This window comes from Diadema setosum, chromosome 17, assembly GCF_964275005.1.
Source record: "Diadema setosum chromosome 17, eeDiaSeto1, whole genome shotgun sequence".
NCBI lineage: Eukaryota > Metazoa > Echinodermata > Echinoidea > Diadematoida > Diadematidae > Diadema > Diadema setosum.
Window position 1 is genome coordinate 17,070,779 of NC_092701.1, and position 18,193 is coordinate 17,088,971.

Consider the following 18,193-nt stretch of genomic DNA (forward strand, 5'->3'; position numbering starts at 1 on the left):
AGAAATGAGCTCTTGTTGGATTTAGCAGAAGTCATTTGAGTGACAATATTCCAGAGAATATCAACATCACTAGCACTGTAGAATGGACAAGTGGGAATTCTTGTTTTTAGACTTTGACTGTTAAACTACAATGCTGTGAATGTAGGCAGGTTTCAGTAACAGCTGTGTTGTTTGTGTGAGTATAGTGACAGCTGTGAGTATTCTTGTCATTTATATCACTTCATATCCAGATTACCAAATAGGTAGTGAGTCTTGTATATTTTGAGCACCGTTTTTCTTCCAGAAAGAATACTAGGATATAACGAGATATCACTGAATAATGAAGTGCTTGTAAGTAAATTATATTGCTTGCAGATTGTTTTTCAAGCTGAACATGTTTTAAGAGAGCTGAGAAATGGTAAGATACCAGTACCCTCTGGCTCTCCTCTCCAATCAACGCTTGTCATCAAACCAACTCAAGACACACAGATGTAGGGTCCCGTTTCCTTCGCCTTGAGACTTTCAAAACTGAAACTTAACTAAATGAGAACATAATCTAGTGAGCTGCACTCCGGTTGCTACGGTGATGATGAAACCACGAGAAAGATGCCCCAGGACCAAGTAATTACAAGCATCCTTCCTCCTCTTCATTGTGTTTCACAGATAGAAACAACTCTAGAGAATGATGTGGCCTATCGAGTCCTGAGTCTGGAGAGTGACACTCAGCGGGAGAGGAGACATCTTCCTATCCGGCAGTCCAGCATCAACCAAGTCCGCACACCAGATAGTCTCAGCTCAATGCTAGAAGAAGAGAGTGGTGAGTAATTAGTTAATCGCTCTTTCAAAAAAAGAAAAAAAAAGAGAGAAAAAAAAAATCCAAGTGTTTTGTTTGTATTGCTACCACATTCAAAATGATTTTGTAAATGTCATTTGTATTACATGGAGTCAGAAATAAACATTCTTGGGAAAAAAACACAGTATGTGCACATATGAGTAGATGTGTTTGTGTTTTGCAGTGGTATGGGATTGTGCAAGGTAAGCAAGATTCTTCTCATGCTACCATTGTTAGCATCTGTTAGCATCATTCTTATCATTCTTAATCATTCTTATTGGAAAAAGAAAAGTAATCTACGCATTCGGGTATTACTCTGTGTTTGTTTGTTGTTTGTTTGTTTTTTGTCTCTTTATGTGTCTCTTGTAGAACATGTATTTTCAATTACTCTGGTTTGAATATCTATGCACATTTATTTGTACGACTTGATATGACTTTTATTATAAATGCTTTTGTTATGGTGGCAGCTGCTTATAAAACTTTGTTTTTCTTGCTGTCTCCACATTCTGTTACATTTGTATTGTCAATTTGAATTTATTTATTTAATTTTGTCTGAATGTTTTTTATCTGCTTGAATGAAATAAACGCGAATTGAATTGAATCATACCAACATACCTTATGAATTTCGAACCACCATGAAAGCCTATGGTAACTGGAAGACAACCTAGGCATTCTAAAAGTTATTGGGATATTTTATGAATGCATTATTCTGATGCAAAATTATGTTTTCAGATGAAATTTGGTGAAAATGGCTGGCACTTATTAGAGAGGGTAAAGTTTTCCTTCTGTACAGTGCCCTAAAGTAGATCTTCCTACAACAAACTTTCATCTCTTCTCACCTGGGAACGTTATAAGAATTTGAATCTGATGGAGGACGTAGAGTGTAAGATAGAATAGAGAAGAGAAGTCAAGATAGAGTCATGGGTAGGAGTGACATCCAGTACACCTGTGTGTTATTATCTCACATCATTTCCCCGTCCCCACCAGACGATGATGAGCCCCTACAGAGCGGCTCAGGCAGCGTGGGCAAGGACTGCGAGGAGTCCATCCTCCTGGGCTGGGGGGAACTCCTAGCCAAGTGGAGGGTTAACCTCAGTGTGCGCCCCAAGCAACTCAAGAGCTACGTCCGTAAGGGGGTCCCCGAGGCCCTCCGGGGGGAGGTGTGGCAGCTCCTCGCCGGGGTACATGAGAGCGAGAACCTGCTGGAAGAATATCGTCTCCTCATCACAAAGGTAAGCAGCAATAAACTCACCAAATTCTCTGCCATCATGAGTGTTGCATGGAGCATGTCCATGGGTGTCAGGGCAGTGCAAAATTTCAGTGGTCATTTAACAAGTCCAGACATTGGGCATGGTCATGCTGGCAAAAGATCTAGACATTTAAGACTTCGCAATCTGTGGTCATCTGTTCACAGTGGTAGCCAAACTTCTAGCTCTTTGGATCAAGAAGTTTTGGTCATTAGTGCGCATGTGCAGGGAAGAGCCATCTGACAGCTGGTGATTGTGATGTAACAATGCACACATGACATCACAACGACTGTATGCTTTGCAGGCATCACCCAAAAGCAGGTGGTGGACTGGTCACGTGACAAACTTTGGGAAGTTTCAGTTTCTGGCATTCACACTGGCAAAAGATGAAGAAGATTGGCAGGGAGGGGAAATATCGCGAGTTTGAGTGGGAAGTTTCGCTGGAAGTTTACGGTCACACTGGCAAAGTTTTGAGATCTTGAAGATCGCAGCCTTAAACTTTCCGATCTTTTGCAAGTGTGATTGCGGCTCTCTGATTGCCTCTCTCTCTCTCAGCTGCTTCATGCATGCATGTTTGCAAGCTCTAAATCAATACTTGACTTCAGTCATTCTTAAGGTCTCAAAGTCAAGGTGTCATGTAGTATTCCATTGCTTCTAATTTGTGGTTCAGAGGTGAGATTCAAGCCTCAAAGTGACAAATCACTTGTGATATCACTCTTCAGCAAGACATACTGTGGAAGTTGATGCTGTTGCTGTATATTTGTAGGGTAATTTGTAACATTGCAGCTACAGGAAGACACATCGCTGCATAGAAATCATGGAGGATATGCCATACCTGAGAAATGGTTGACAAAATGTGGTTAAAGGTGCATCAAAATTCAGTTTTCTTTTAAAGATATAAAAGAAGAAGCTGTGCAAGTAAAATCTAGATTTATACATATTTTATGTCATGTGAAATGTATACCACTTGTATATATGCATGCTGGTGTGTGTGTGTGTGTTGGTGCATTTAAACAGTGTTTTTTAGATTTTGGTCGTTATTGTGTTTGGCAACGTCAGAAATTGTACATTGACCAAGTGAAAAGATCAAAATCAGGCTGGTTGTTTGTGAAATGTTATTTGCTTCTAGAACTTTTATGGGGCTCTGCAATTACCAGGGTAATAATTTATTACTCTGTACCATATGAGACCACAGCGCTATGTATGTTACATATCATTGAAACAAAAGTTATCATAAAAACATTGGGGGTTTTATCTGTAAATGATGGCACTCAATGAAATTTCAGGATCCCTACAAAATTGGAGAAAGGCATATTGGGACAATGATGAAAAAAAAAATAAGATTAGCTTGGTTCATTTTTTATATATGTTGTTGTAACTTCACTATCTTTTCTATGAAAAAAAGACATCATTATCTGCCTTTTCCAGAGTGCAGTTATGAGTAGCATTATTCATGTGTCCTTGAGAAGAACGTGATTGTTTAAGAAATATTTGATTTTAGTTAGCTTGAAATAAAGTTGATGTCAAGTTATAGGGCTTTACACACACACACACTCACACACACACACACATCACACTCAAAATGAAAGCCATAAAAAAGTGTTCTTTACAATTTATTTTTTACAATCAGCTGTGCTGAATTCATGAGTGCAGTTTAATTGGATGGATGTGAGCCATCTTGTGACCAGTTTTTGCCAATTCTTCTGCACCTTTTTTTTTGTGTGTATGTGTGTTCACCTTACAGATAGAGGGCACTACGTGTCTTACGCTGATCTCACACTTATAAATGATATCACATGGAAGTATGTGATAAAGATATGATTTTATGTTTCAAAAGATTTTGTACCTCAGTGTAAAGTGACTTGCTTTACTCCAATCCTGCATTTTTTATTGTATTTTTTTTTTTTTTTTTTGGGGGGGGGAGGGTTCTACTCAACTTTAATTCAGAGGTCAATAGAGGAAGACTACATGTACACATGTATATATGGTTTCATCATATACACATACACACACACACACACACACACACAGAAATATTATGTGTGTTTTGAAAATCTCTACTGAAATAAATAAACTCCATCAAAATCTATCAAAAGCAAAGTATGTCCAAATTCCAAATGGAAGGGGGCGAAAAAGTTTGTAGAGGAATTATCCCTCGTCAAGTACAACTAATTAGTCATCGAGAATGTCAAGCTGGCATTTCTTAGCATTCTTTAATTTCCCCATCAATAGGAAAACCCAAAATTATTTTAGTGTATTTTATACGACTTGAAGGCCAGTCCATTTGAGGGTATGAAACTAGTAATTGAGATGATAAGTTCCTTACCTACTGACGTAGGCACAGACACCCACATATAGTGAGAGATACTACGAAAGATATGAGGGGAGATCATTCAATGTAGGAAAGATAGAATCACTGTGAAATAGATTGAAGATAACTTGCTGCAGTGTTGAGGGGGGGGGGGGAGAGGAAAAGCAAGTTTAGAAGTGAGTCAGAAGGGGGAAAACCTGAAAGGGAGATAATTAATACAGTGTGGAGCAGTTGAGTTGGCATGAGGAAAGTTTAGGGAGGAATAACGGAATGCATGTGTTTATTAGAAATGTAATGTGAGATGGTAGAGAGTGGGGAGGGAGAGTGAAGGTCTGAATATTCAGAAATAGAAATGGACCGATTGATTAAGAGAGTTGCTTGAAATGCTGTGATGAGAATGGATGATTAATAATGGTGCCTATATTTAGCTGAAGAAGATGAGGGAGCGAGGGGGGAAAAAGTTGAATGGAAGGATTCTGCCGCAGAAGAAGATGACAAGATGAAAGTGCAGTCGAAGAGAGCGATCGGTTATTTGACAGGAAGTACGAACGGAAGATGGTGGGGGGAAAAAATCAGAGTGAAGTCAGAAAAATGAGTGGGAGGGATGTGCAGGGGGGTTAAAAAAGAAAAAAAAAAGTGAGAGAAAAGTGGATTTGAGAAGGGGAGCTGGCAATCTTTCATCAGGAAACCTGTTTGCTTTTCCCAGAATACCCTCCCATCAGATGGCCTCCGTCTAAGCTACAAGAGAGAAAACAAACAGGGTCCTCTCAGCCTCATATCAGGTGAACCCTGCTGTAGACTGAGAATAAAGGTTTCATATCGGGCATTATATCGGTCAGAATTCGTTTCAGACAGTGCCGAATTACTACACGTGCCCGCCTCTTCAATCAACGTCCTCTCATCATTTTTCCATTGTTTATGTACAGAATTGGGTGTGATAGCAGCTCAAATAGGAGAAGAAACAGCCGTGTACCATATAATATCATCATTCATGTCTGATACACTGCTGTACTGTCGGAGGAAACTGTAATACCGCTTCAAGCGCATTCCTTCTTTTCTATTCTTTAAAAGAGAGTATGATATGAATTATGATATTGGCATTAACGGGTATGTATTTGAGTGGAGGGTATGATACAGATATTGCCTTTTTAGAGATGAAATATAATACTTGACATCCCCATGTGAGTTATATATTTTCCCCAAGAGATAATATTTGTCCAAAAGCGTGCAGTGCTGTGGGAAAATATTGTCTCAAGGAGAAAATGTTGCTCCCAAGGGTCTGTCAATTGTTATATCGTAATGTTAGACAAGGCAGTATTTGTCATATTATATGGTCTACATGAATGTAAATCAATTCATTTTAGCTGCATTGGCAGTCAATCACTGACTTGACATCACTGATCGCAACATAACAATTTTTATCCTCCTGCATTAGTCATGTGATTACAGTGTATGTTATGACCAGTCACTGACCTGTATTTATGTAGACCATTTTGATAAAAAAATAATAAAAAAAAATATTGCCCCAATTCATCCCTAAAGCTACAATGTACATTGTGATGTGCCTGTCATGTATACAATGTTTGTTATATGTTTCTAGCACAGTAAATAAGTTTCTTTTTCCTCAAGATTCCCAATGATAAATAAATCTTTCTTCAGATATAAGTTTGTATTCTTGATGTTCATCCATCATATCTTTCTTCTTCTTCTCTTTCTTCTTCTCTTTCTTCTTCTCTTTCTTCTTCTCTTTCTTCTCTTTCTTCTTCTTCTCTTTCTTCTTCTTCTTCTTCTTCTTCTTCTTCTCTTTCTTCTTCTTCTTCTTCTTCTTCTTCTTCTTCTTTTTTATTTTGAATCAGGTCTGACAGTCTGAAAACCATAGAGAGAATAAATGTAGGCATTGCGTCATGTACCAGCTAAATATTGCTGCAGTAGATATTTGAATAGCACTCAACATGCCTGCAGTCAGCAAACAACTTATTTTTGAAGTGTTTCATTCATATTTCTAGTTTTTCTTATTCTCTCTGGAGCCTCTGTCCCTTCCCTGTATAAAGAGGAGAAAGCTGTATGAGTCCCTAAATGTTTATGCATGGAAGTAAACATTCCAGCCTTTTTGACATGTACACTTTACTTTCTCACTCTCATTTTTGTGACTCAAAATACAAGAGTTTTTTTTCATTTTTAAAAAAATGAAAATACAGCATTTATTAGAACTTCATGACTTGCTTATGTGTCTTTCTCAAGATTCACTGATCTTCATCTCTTATTCTTCCAATTTCATACAAAGCAACATAACATCAGAATGAAATTTCCTTTGAATAGTTTCATCGCTGATTACATTAATGGCCCTAGAGCTAGCTACAGAAGTGGAAAATGAATTGTAGTGAACAGTAATGTCACTTGTCTTTACGTGATAGTCCATTGATTAAAAAAAAAAAAATGTGAGAAAAAGCTGCAGGGAGGGAGTGAGTAATTATATGATGGGGAAAAAAATCCTCTCTAATCTGATCAAAAACATCACCTCTTATACCTGCTTGCTTTGAATGTCTGTCATTACTTGTGCAGTAGTTATTCATTTAAATTTATAAATCCCCCACTTTGTAACAGGCTACACTGTGTTCAAACCTCAAAGATATAGAATTCTTTTTTTTTTTTTTTTTTTTTTAGTTTCTTCCTAGATGAAGGAGGCTGTAAGATGGGAAATGTCACATCTTTTTATCTAAGCTGAATCCAGTTCACCTTTTGAGTACTTTATTTACATCTGTCATCAATGCTAATTGTTACCAAGTTTAGCTGCTTCCGCCACCCATACACTCATCGTCACAGATTGTCAGATTTAGATATGACCTGAACGGTGCTCAAAATACCACAATAGAGATGTCCATTCATGAATCCACAAACAAAGTTGAGAATTGGCCATATTAAAGCTAAAGAGGAGTGTGAAGAGCCAAAATTTTTGATATGAGCGTAGGTGGAGTAGAGTCATTGTATTTATCTATGACTATTTAACAGAACATTTACAGTATTGCTCTGTCTATTAGTTACAATGGTATCATGGTAATTTCAGAGTTATTATTTGTCACTTTGGTATGATTCTTTGTATGTTTCTAGTTTTTGTCCTTTGTTTTGATCACAGAATCAAATATCAAGCAATGTGCTCTCACTGTAATTTGCAATCACCTTTTTTTTTTTCGTCCCCATCATTCATAGAATTTATTCAGTCCTGTAATTTGTCCCTTCATCTTATTGTTCCTGCTACAGAGTTATCTGTTTTTATGGCAATGACGATGTCAAACACCGGATACTCAATGATCCTTACATCGCTGATATTTTTACTCTCTCTCTCTCTCTTCTGAGTCTTCCTTGCAACCATCCTCCCCACTTTTGGTGCCATTGTTACCGTTTGATGCGGCATAAAAGTGCTCACGTGCATTGTCACGCTACCCCTTTACTTTTGGAGGTGGCTCGTAATGTTAGGAGATCCATCACGTTCTGGGTTGCGAGCCAAATGTAAACTTGGAAATTTCCACTTCGCACACTTTTTCACGCCTCAGATCAGCCTTCGTAGAAAGTGGTGTCCTAATTCTCTTCTTTTGGTTTTTGTATTCATTTATGTATTTATTTTGCTTACCACAGCACCTGATGGTGGTAATGTGAGAGTGTCTGAATGCTTTAAAGATCAGGAATCACTCTTATTTCTGTAGACACTGGAGAAATTGGTCTCTAATCACACCATTGAAGATACGCTTTCCAAATGTTTCCCTGGTAGACATATTATGATTGCTGAGAAGATAAAGAATGCTGACTAAAATCAGTCTTAAAGTTAATCTGCATTGTTTCTACAAAGTAAGCAGGACAAATGCATTGTGCGGAAATGTAAGGGCTCTGCTAATATGTAGTTTTCAGTTTTAGCTTAAAGTTTTTGTCCTTCAGCATTTTTCTAACTGTTAAACAGATGATTTGAATCAGTTCGAGATGCAGAGAAAATGACTATGAATTATCTTTTTTTTTCTTTTTTCTCTGGATAAAAGTGCAGATTTAAAGGAAAAGTATCAATCTATATGTCCAAATGGAAAAAAAAAGAACAAAATGCAATTCATGGACATGTCAGATTGAGCTGTTGTGAGGTATAAACATCTTAATACTATGTCGTAGTGCATGACCCTTTTCGGAAATCTTAGAACCCTGAGCATCAAAAATACTCGTATGATTGACTGAAATTACATAATCCACCTGAATTTATGGGGATTTCTTACACACATAAAATTTTAGTCAGGGGTGTTGAAGGATTGAAATGAGCATGTTTGCAAATTTAATGGAACTGAAAAATACATCATTCACAACTTCTTTGGGGGGTCTGTGTGGGGTGAAAGGTCATACCCAGCCTTGTGTACGTGCAAATCAGCTTCTTGTTTCTCCCAGGGTCGGTATGGGTTTGGCCAAGAACTTTGACCCCCTCACATGTGTTCATGATCCAAATCATAATATCACGAAGTTCAACGGGTTCCTTTTCAGTCAAGAGTTCAAAGCTCGCTCTTATTTTCTCAGAAGGTGCTACATCAGGCGGAGAATTTGTCTTAACCTTTCCTTTGCCGACTTGTGTCAGGGATGCGATCACGTGCCGGAACAGTGCTACTTACTCTCACATGATATGAATTTGCAGCACTTGTTTTAAAAGACACACAGCACACTTTGTACTTTCCTGACAATCAGAAATAAATGTTGCAAAGAAGACATTAAAACAGGCATACCAATTCTTGCATCTAAGGAGTTGAATAGATCCTCATTTTCAATTGTCATACAGTGTACATTTTTATTTAACAAAAAAATGTAGTGTACCATTGCATAAGTTTGTGGGGATTTTTTATTTTTGTGGGAAAAAGTAATTGCTACTATGGCAACAATAATGACATTGACTCTATGATTTATTTTGATCTCAGTTGTAGTCACTCTTCATTTTTCAGGTAGAAATTAACATTCTTCAGCTCATAATTCACTAAAGAAATCAATAACAAATAACAACAGGTGTTTGATTTCATCAGGATAAATATTTACCCAGCCAAGATACCAACTAGTTTTAGGTCACTTAGCAGCTCCTCTAACATCCAGCATGCGGTATCATGTAGAATGCTGTCATGTACAAACATCTCTCTTTTTTTCTTCACTGAAATGGTAGTTCAAGCAAAATATTCTTACAGACACTGATTTTAGGGGGCTCGGGATCACCTAAACACAAATAGGTTGTGTTTACCATAGCCCTTTTTGATATGTGTCACTTCGGAGTTTAGGATGCATGTTTAAAGAGATGGCGGAACGTGAGGAAAACCCCCCAGGGGCTCCCGTTCGGTGATGAATTTTGACCAAATGAGAGACGACTTGCCATCAAAACAAGTAAGGTGTGCCATCCAGCATGGAGGAGAAAACAGATGCAGACCAAGCTCCGCCATCCATATTGAGCAGCTCCTACTAATCCAAGCTATCCCTTGAGGGAGTCCTATATCAAACGTGCCTCATACCAGCCGTCATCCCTCCGTCTCCCATTTAGCTGGCGTCACCCACCAATGTATGGGGTGTTACCCGAACCAAGGAGGTAGTAGGCGAGCCTCCTTGCCCGAACCAGTCGTAGCTTGATGTTCCCAGACTTTTTTTGGGGTGTGTGTGTGTGTGTGTGTGTGTAGCTTGATTTCATGAATATGCATTCATTTGGGGGGGGGGGGGGGAAGAAAAGCCTTTAATTTTCACAATTGCAGACAGCTCAAGGGGAGGTATTGAAATTAGCAACCATAATATACCCCTGATAGACAGAGGGGAAATATATTCACACTGATATTCACAAGTGATAATCAAGTTAACACTGGCCATAAGTTGATATGAAGCATGAAATTTTCCTTAACGATAATATTTGTAGTCCATTTTTGTCAACTTTGGAATCATGAAATGTTAGCGTGCTGTAAAAGTGGATATTTTTGCGTGACTAATTTTTTGCGCTCCGCCGGGTAAGAAGAGTTTCACGTGTTTTTAATTCCGCTGAATCATGACAGTAAGTAGGGGAACATATGGCAAGCAAAATATTTGTGTGCTTTTATGTTCGCGCTAGTTTCAGGTTGCATGAAATGCGCAAAAATTTCATTTTTTTTTCCCCCACCAAAATATATGACAATGTAAAAAAAAAATGCAGTTATTTGCTATCACCTGAGTAGACATTTGAAGCTAAAAGTAGATGTCCTTCTGTAGTAGAGTGCCAAACATTACTTCACAAGGTATATTGTCCATGTTTCTCAGAATTCGAGTTATAAATGACTTGAAATCACATGATATTTTCAAGCAATATCAATACATCTATACATATACTATAAATTTATTCTGAAATTCAAGGTTCATCATATATTTCAGTACATTTATGCGTGGTTGAAGCTACCGTTAGTAATTGATGAGTTGATCATTGATTATAAACATTATCTTTGATGAGCAAGACTGAGATGCTATTTATACAAGGTCAGAAGAAGTTCACAGTGATCTGCAGTTACTCAAAACATTACTATGATCAAGAGTCTCAATGTCATTGATAAAGTCAGCTGACCTTTGGTCCTCTGTATTGACTTCACTTTGCATTTTTGTCGGTCATAAAACATCTTCAATTTCATGTTTTTCTATCGGAAGTACTCTTCCCTTCTCCTTCAAGATACACTTTAACCCGTTGAGGACGAGTCCCAAGTATACTTGGGCAAGTGTGTATGGGAATTACATGTTGTAGCATAATCAGCCCATCCTCAATGGGTTAAGGACAGTGTTTTCCTACACCTTTGGATACCAAGGAAACCAATGATATAAAGTTCATTCAGTGTCAAGTCAGTTTTTTGTAATATTTTCATGCATTGCACTAGAGGAGTCTCACAAATCAAAGGGAGATATCCGGGTCTGGTAACATGACCACAACCAAGACAATTTTATGAGCTTTAGCTAGCACGTGGGATGGTACGTGATATTATGTTCAGGCATACAGTGGTCTTTCCTGTTGCCTGATTCCATCTTTTGTAATTTTTTTTTTAAATTCTAATTTTTATGCTAATTTTGCCTATTTCTATCCATTGGACTGCATTTGCTTGATTTACAGTAGTTAAAAGTTGTTTTTTGGGTTTTGTTTTTTTTGGTCAAAATTTCAGTAGTTGCAACAGATTGACACATTCCCCTCCATGAAATTAAATAAGTGCAGCATTAGTTGTTTGTAGTAGATGTTGAGTTTTATATCACTCCTTCCATTCAGAATATTTTAAGGGACATGTTTTAATTTTTTTTTTTATTTGAAGCCGATAGGAAAATATTTTGAGCATGCAGAGAAGATATAATTAATTTAAAAAAAAAACTGTGTAGATATCTCATCTCTTACCAAAAAGAACTTTTTGGATGATATTTTTGTAATGTTAGGATGATACTTCAGGGTACTAGTGACATTGCTGATGACAATTCTTCCTTTAAATGGCTAGTAACTGATCAGTGGGAATCAGTGGGAATGCTGGAGGATGATTGTTCCAATCCTTGTGGGATTCATTTAAGAGTACATTATATATCTACTGTTGTGTAAAAATTATTTGCTTCAGAACGGTGTCATATTCAAGTAATGTGCAGATTAATGCCCTGTCACTGACCAGGCACGCTAACCTGGAAACATTGAACTGCACATTACTTGAATATGAGACCATTCTGAAGCAAATAATTTTCACACAACAATTGATATATAATGTACTCTTAAATTAATCCCACAAGGATTGGAACAATCATCCCCCAGCATTCCCACTGATTCCCACTGATCAGTTACTAGCCATCCCCTTTAAGCAGGGAATTTATCGAAGAATATACATTACAATATCTCATGCCCCACCTGTCTCATCGTGTGACATCATGACCATTTATTTATGGCTGAATGTAGGTCAGGGGAACAAACCTCCACCAATCCGCCAAGTCCTGTTGATGATGTATCCATGGTGTTGCTAGACTAGACTGGGGGAGATCAAATAGCCACAAGTGTGTCCAAACACCCGATCAGCATCCCAGATCGCAGAGGGCGAAGAAAGTTCAACAGAAAATGGTCCCTTCTATTTCTTTGTCCAGCGATGGTTATTTGTCTGAACTTGGGAGACCTGTGTTTGTTGTATCTGACTCATGTGTTTAGAGGCTGGTATGAATACTTCTTTGATAAGTTTTTTTTTCCTTCTTCATGTTTCTTCTTCTTCTTCTTTTATGTCAGCTGTGTTTGTCTGAAAAGAATATGATTGATTTGGGGCAAGTTTTCTTTCAAGTCGCGTATTACGTATACAAGCTACAAGTAGTGTCGATAGAATGATGGATGAAAAGATTGACAGATAAACAAATATGTAAATTTGTTTGTTTATCTGTCTGTGTATTTGTTTACAGATACTTTCCTGCATTTATTTAAAAAAAAAATATGTTAATGGCAATAATAAGATAAGAACAAGAAAGTAAGCAGGTGATAAACAAATAAAAACAGCAGTATACATAGATATATTTGTTACAAAACCTTGAAAATGAATACAATTCCATCAATACTATTGTATTTAGCAGTTGCTTGAATGATATTGCTTGATGATAATTTGATCAGTCAAGAGTCACATAAACGTATAGAATAATAAATCAAAAAGTGAAGTGAAATTGCGTGGCTATCTGTATGCTAATGTACACTGAGTAGATTGTGTGATGCTTATGCTTCTGATATTTTGTTCAATAAATCCCAATGCCCCTTAGAATGAGTGCTTAACAGCTTGTATATTTATGCCTATCTATAGTAATAAAATGTAATGACATGATTAAAGTCCAATGTCAGTCCAACATTAGGTTGACTTAAATAGATAATAGGCCAATTCACTCACAGGAATTATCCCTCTTTGGATTGTGATGCAGAAATCTACTTAGTTGCCACTTTTCATACATAGCAAAAAAAAAAAAAAAAAAAAAAGAGAAGAAAAGAAAGAAGAGGCAATTCTCTTGGCTGTATTCAAGCAGAGAACTTTTAAAGTATGCACACCTAAACAATAACCAGAGCAAGACTAGAGGCATCTACACCCCCACACTTAATATGGGGAGTTGCATCATGAAATATTATAAAGAAATCTTTTTTTTTTTCTTATTCAGGTGCTATTCACACGGACACTGCATGAGGCAAATTAAAATTGTAAGAGTTTTAAAGAAAATCAAGATGGACATATTTTTTTTTTTTTCATATGATGCATATCACTGCATATCATAATAGTGTGTGAAATTTTTGTGTCCACACACGTGAATTATTCAATTTTGCCTGATGTTGCAAAATCAATTTAAGAAAATATATTTGTGTGTGTGTGTGTGTGTGAATAGGTCTAGAGAAATATCAAGCAAATAGAATGGTTCAAGATTCACTAGAACTGGACATAAATATGGAACGTAATAAAAAAGTGTACATGCTTGAGATGAAACTGAAATTTTTCAACAAAAAAAAAGTTCAGTTGGTTGTAACCACATATTGAATTTTACAAATGATGATGTCATCAGCCTCAAATCACTCCTTAGGGCTTGCAACAACAAAAAATCCCACCTACAAAGTTATTGTCAGAGTGTTGCAATACTGCCATAATACTACCATTACTTTATGCAAAGGATACAGAACATTCTTGCTGCTATGCTAGTTTCGTTTTGTATAATTTAAAAAAAGAAGAAATTCTTTGAATATTTTTGAGTCAGTGGAAGACTAGCAATGTGAAGACATCAATACTTCAGCTACTTTGCACACAAATACATTTATCTGGTTATGACCAGCATTACTTATCTTCTTTAACTAGTTGAGACTTCAATTTCCATAACTTTCTCATGTTGCATCCTCCTTTCGGGGGAAATCTCCATGATTCTCAGCATGAAAGTAAATGTGAACATTATGTAGCATTGCACTTTAAAGGGATGGTATGGTTTTGGTTGAGACGGGGCTTCAGATTTCCTACTTTTTTGTGAGATGCTCAGAAACCGCTTATGAAATGTGAAAGAGCATACCGTTCTAATTCGAAGAGGAATTGGTCTTGAAATGGCTGAGATATCCAGAAACAAAGAGGTCCTAATGAAAGGTGGAACCCACGTTTTATTAGGACCACTTTGTTTTACTTTGTTTATTGATATCTCAACTATTTCAAAACCAATTTTCATCAAATAAACTTTGATTACCATCTTACAATTGTATGCTCAGTAATATTTCATAGGTGGTTTCTAATTATCTCACAAAAAGTTAAAATCTGAATCTTTTATCTCAACCAGAGCTATACCATCCCTTTAAAACAGTGAGATGACTGTGAGATGAGTGCCTCATGTGCAATGCAAGACGGTGAGGAATGTTGTCACCAGTATCTCATGCTGGGTCTAATTCTCGCCCCTTCCCCCATCTCTTCATCCTTATATTTTTGATGATGTAAGCTTGGTTCCCGCGGAGACGGATCTGCCGCCAAGACTGCAGACATATAGGGGAGTGGGGCAAGGGGAGGGGGGAAAGTTTCGAGCTCACCATGGGTGGTTGTGGCAGCTTTCTAGCTCAAAAGATGGAGATTTAGTCAGTTTTTTAGCAAAATTTGGGGTGAAGGAGAGGACAGATGCTTGCTCAAGATCAGACTTGGGTGAAATGTCATGGCAACCGCCCTAGCGACATAGTCTGACAAATTCCATCATGTTCCAGTAACTTTACACTTATTTCATGGTCAAGACAATATTCATTTTCTTTTAGTCAAGTCTTTGGAGGTATTGTTCCCCGTCCTACAGTGCTTGTCTGCATAATGTCTCGTAATTCGCAAACCCGTCTATCTGTCTGTCTGTCTGTCTCTCTCTCTCTCTCTCTCTGTCTGCCTCTCTGTGCATGTGTACTGTATGATAATGGTCAGTTTGTTTGTTTGTTTGTTTGTTTGTTTGTTTGTTTGTTTAACCAGTGTTTGACTGCATCTTACCCACTCTTCACCATTGTGTTAAAGGCATCTATTGTAGTACCATGAAGGAGACATTTTTGTTGTTGTTGGAATAGTTTGTGTTTTCTAAGGTATGTTGCACTTTTGTGTGGACTCGTTTTCATTACTGCAAAACAAGGAATGTTCGTGTGCATTTTAATTTCGTGAATTTCGTGAGAGCTGAGTTTCGCGAAATTAAAATGCATGCTAAAAGATTTTGTCTACACTATATGCATTGAATGTTAGAGGTAACTCACAAAAATTTCATACTGTGAATAAGGCTGTCATCTGCCATTCACGAAAATTTCATGCAGCAAAAATATTGTTTTACAGTATTGATATGGTGATTCTTCTGTGTTAAAGTCTCCTATCTGTTCATACACATACAGTGTACAAGTATGTGCATGATAATAGTTGTTTTGTTGTTCATTGTATCTCAGCACGTGCAGATGTGCATTATGATAGTATTCATGAATGAAGAATGTTATAAACTTGAAACTTAAACCATGATTTTTGATATGTCAAGCTGAATCCATACAAAAAGGAAAGTCATAAATTTTGGCATTTTAAGATATTTTCTTTCAAGTGCAATACGTGACAGAATAGCCCTGGTCAGACTTTGTGAAACTGTGCGTAGTTAACTTCCCCGTAGTTTGAGCATATGATTACTCTACAAACAAAACTACACATACTGTGAACAATTTGAAACTTCTAGTAGTTTTGGTTTCTAGCATGCATATACAGTGAAACCCCGTTATAGCGAGTTCGCTTATAACGAGGAACCGCTTTTAACGAGGTAATCACGTCGGTCCCATTTTCTTTGAGTGTAAACTTATGGTAAAACGGATCGGTTACAACGAGTTCGGTTATAATGAGATTCCGGTTATAACGAGGACATCTTCGGTGCGTCATGATAAAGAAACACATAAGCAATTTGATCGGATAAGACAAGGTTCCATTTTTTGACCTGCCGCTTTCAAACACGCGACAGACGAAACATTGAAAACCGAATTCACGCTATCCTTCTGTTCTCTTTCTCGTTCTGCAGAGTCATTCTGACCACATAGCGCGCGCGTGTAGCATGATCTTATATGTGCATAAACACATGAGCTTTATTGTAGCGATCCTCATGCCGTCTCTCTATCAATGAATGATCTGAGGCAGTAAGAGGAAACAAATGTGCTAGGCTCAGTCGTCCCGCCGTTATCTCTCTTTTATCCTCCATTATCAGTGACAAATGCTGAGTACCGTTCTTTGCATGTTTTCTTATAAACCATGCGATAAGACACACGGATACCGCCCGATGTTCTTCAGTCTTTGAACATAATTATTTGATTTTTTTTTTTTGAGATACGCGTAGGCGGCCTACTTGATATTAGCTCAAACCAGTCCGTGATGTGAAAAAAAAAAATACTCATTCAAAAATGTTTCATTCAGTGAAACAAACTGGTGACAGAACATGGAGAAATATGTTTTTGGAATGCATGTGCAGCTTATCATAATCCTTTCCATATTAGTTCCGACTTCCAGTTGTTTCGCTGGTTGGGAAACATTGATGTGTACACTACGCAAGAGATTACAGGAGAAATAATGAAATCATTGTGATGTCCATTATTATTTCACACTGTATTTTACAAATGAATAATTTCATTCTTTCAGAATGGTCCGTTATAATGAGGAAGAGATAGGCGTAAAAAGGATAACAAATACAACCATGTCGTGTACCTTTCAAGAACGCAAAATGCAAAGAGATTTTGGGGAGAAAAGTAAAAAACGCATTTTCAACCCCTGCTGGTGCAAACATCAAACGTTTTTAATACAATAGGCCCGTTCACAAACAACGAAAATCGAAATTTCAATCGCGATCCAAATTTCGATTTTTTTTCCGACCGTTCATACACAGGGAAAAATCGCACTTCGCAGCAAGGAAAGAACGACCAGTGGCCAAATTGCGCATGCGCGAAACGTGCATGACCGAAGACTGACCCCGCAATCCCAATAGAGTTTCGCACGCGCTACGAACGATGGGATAAAAAATACCGATTTCCGAATCTCGATCGCGCTCACACACATGACGCTTGGCAAAATAATCGTGATTATTCTGAAAAATCGCACTAATAGTGCGAGTTGGATCGCGATAAGGATCGCGGTAAATAGTGAGATTTTTCTGTCCACACTGGAAAAAATTTCGAAATTTTGATCGCGATAAGGAAATCGATTTTTAAATCGCACTTTTTCCCTTGTGTGTGAACGGGCCTAATGTGATTTTGTTTCTTAATATTTTATACTGTGTTTCACAAACGATATTTTCATTCTTTTAGAATGGTTCAATACTCGAGGAAGAGATAGGTCTAGAAAGGATTACAAATTCAACCCTGCCGTGCACTTTCAAGAACGCATGCACAACACTCGCGAAGAGATTTTTCGGAAGAAAAACAAAGAACGCGTTTTCAACCCCTTCTTATTTTTATACCCCCGCCAAACGAAGTTTGAAGGGGGTATATAGGAATCAGCGGACGGTCGGGCGGTCGGTCGAGCGGTCGGGCGGTTGGGCGGTCGGTCGGGCGGTCGGTCCGTTGCAAATCTTGCGTCGCGAACTACTTCCTCAGTTTTCAACCGATTCCCATAAAACTTGGCACAGATGTGTGCCTTGGGTTGTAGATGTGCAAGACGTATTTTTTGACAGTACCCAAAAATACGTTGCCATGGTAACGGCATATTATGGGCAAAAATGGGTACAAATCTTGCGTCGCGAACTCCTCCCACAGTTTTTGATCAATTTTTATGAAATTAGGTACAGATGTTCATCTGAATATGTTAATGTGCAAGACACATATTTCCGCAGTAGCAAAAAGTGCGT

General features: G+C 37.7%; 1 protein-coding gene across 1 annotated transcript in view; it reads left to right on the forward strand.

Moving 5' to 3' along the window:
• Positions 1 to 18,193, forward strand: part of LOC140241216 (rab GTPase-activating protein 1-like) — a 76,915-nt gene that overhangs the window by 13,974 nt on the left and 44,748 nt on the right. The window contains exons 8-9 of the mRNA XM_072320970.1: positions 643 to 796; positions 1,799 to 2,043. Of these exons, the coding sequence (XP_072177071.1) occupies positions 643 to 796; positions 1,799 to 2,043 (399 nt within the window). The remainder of the gene's footprint in view (positions 1 to 642; positions 797 to 1,798; positions 2,044 to 18,193) is intronic.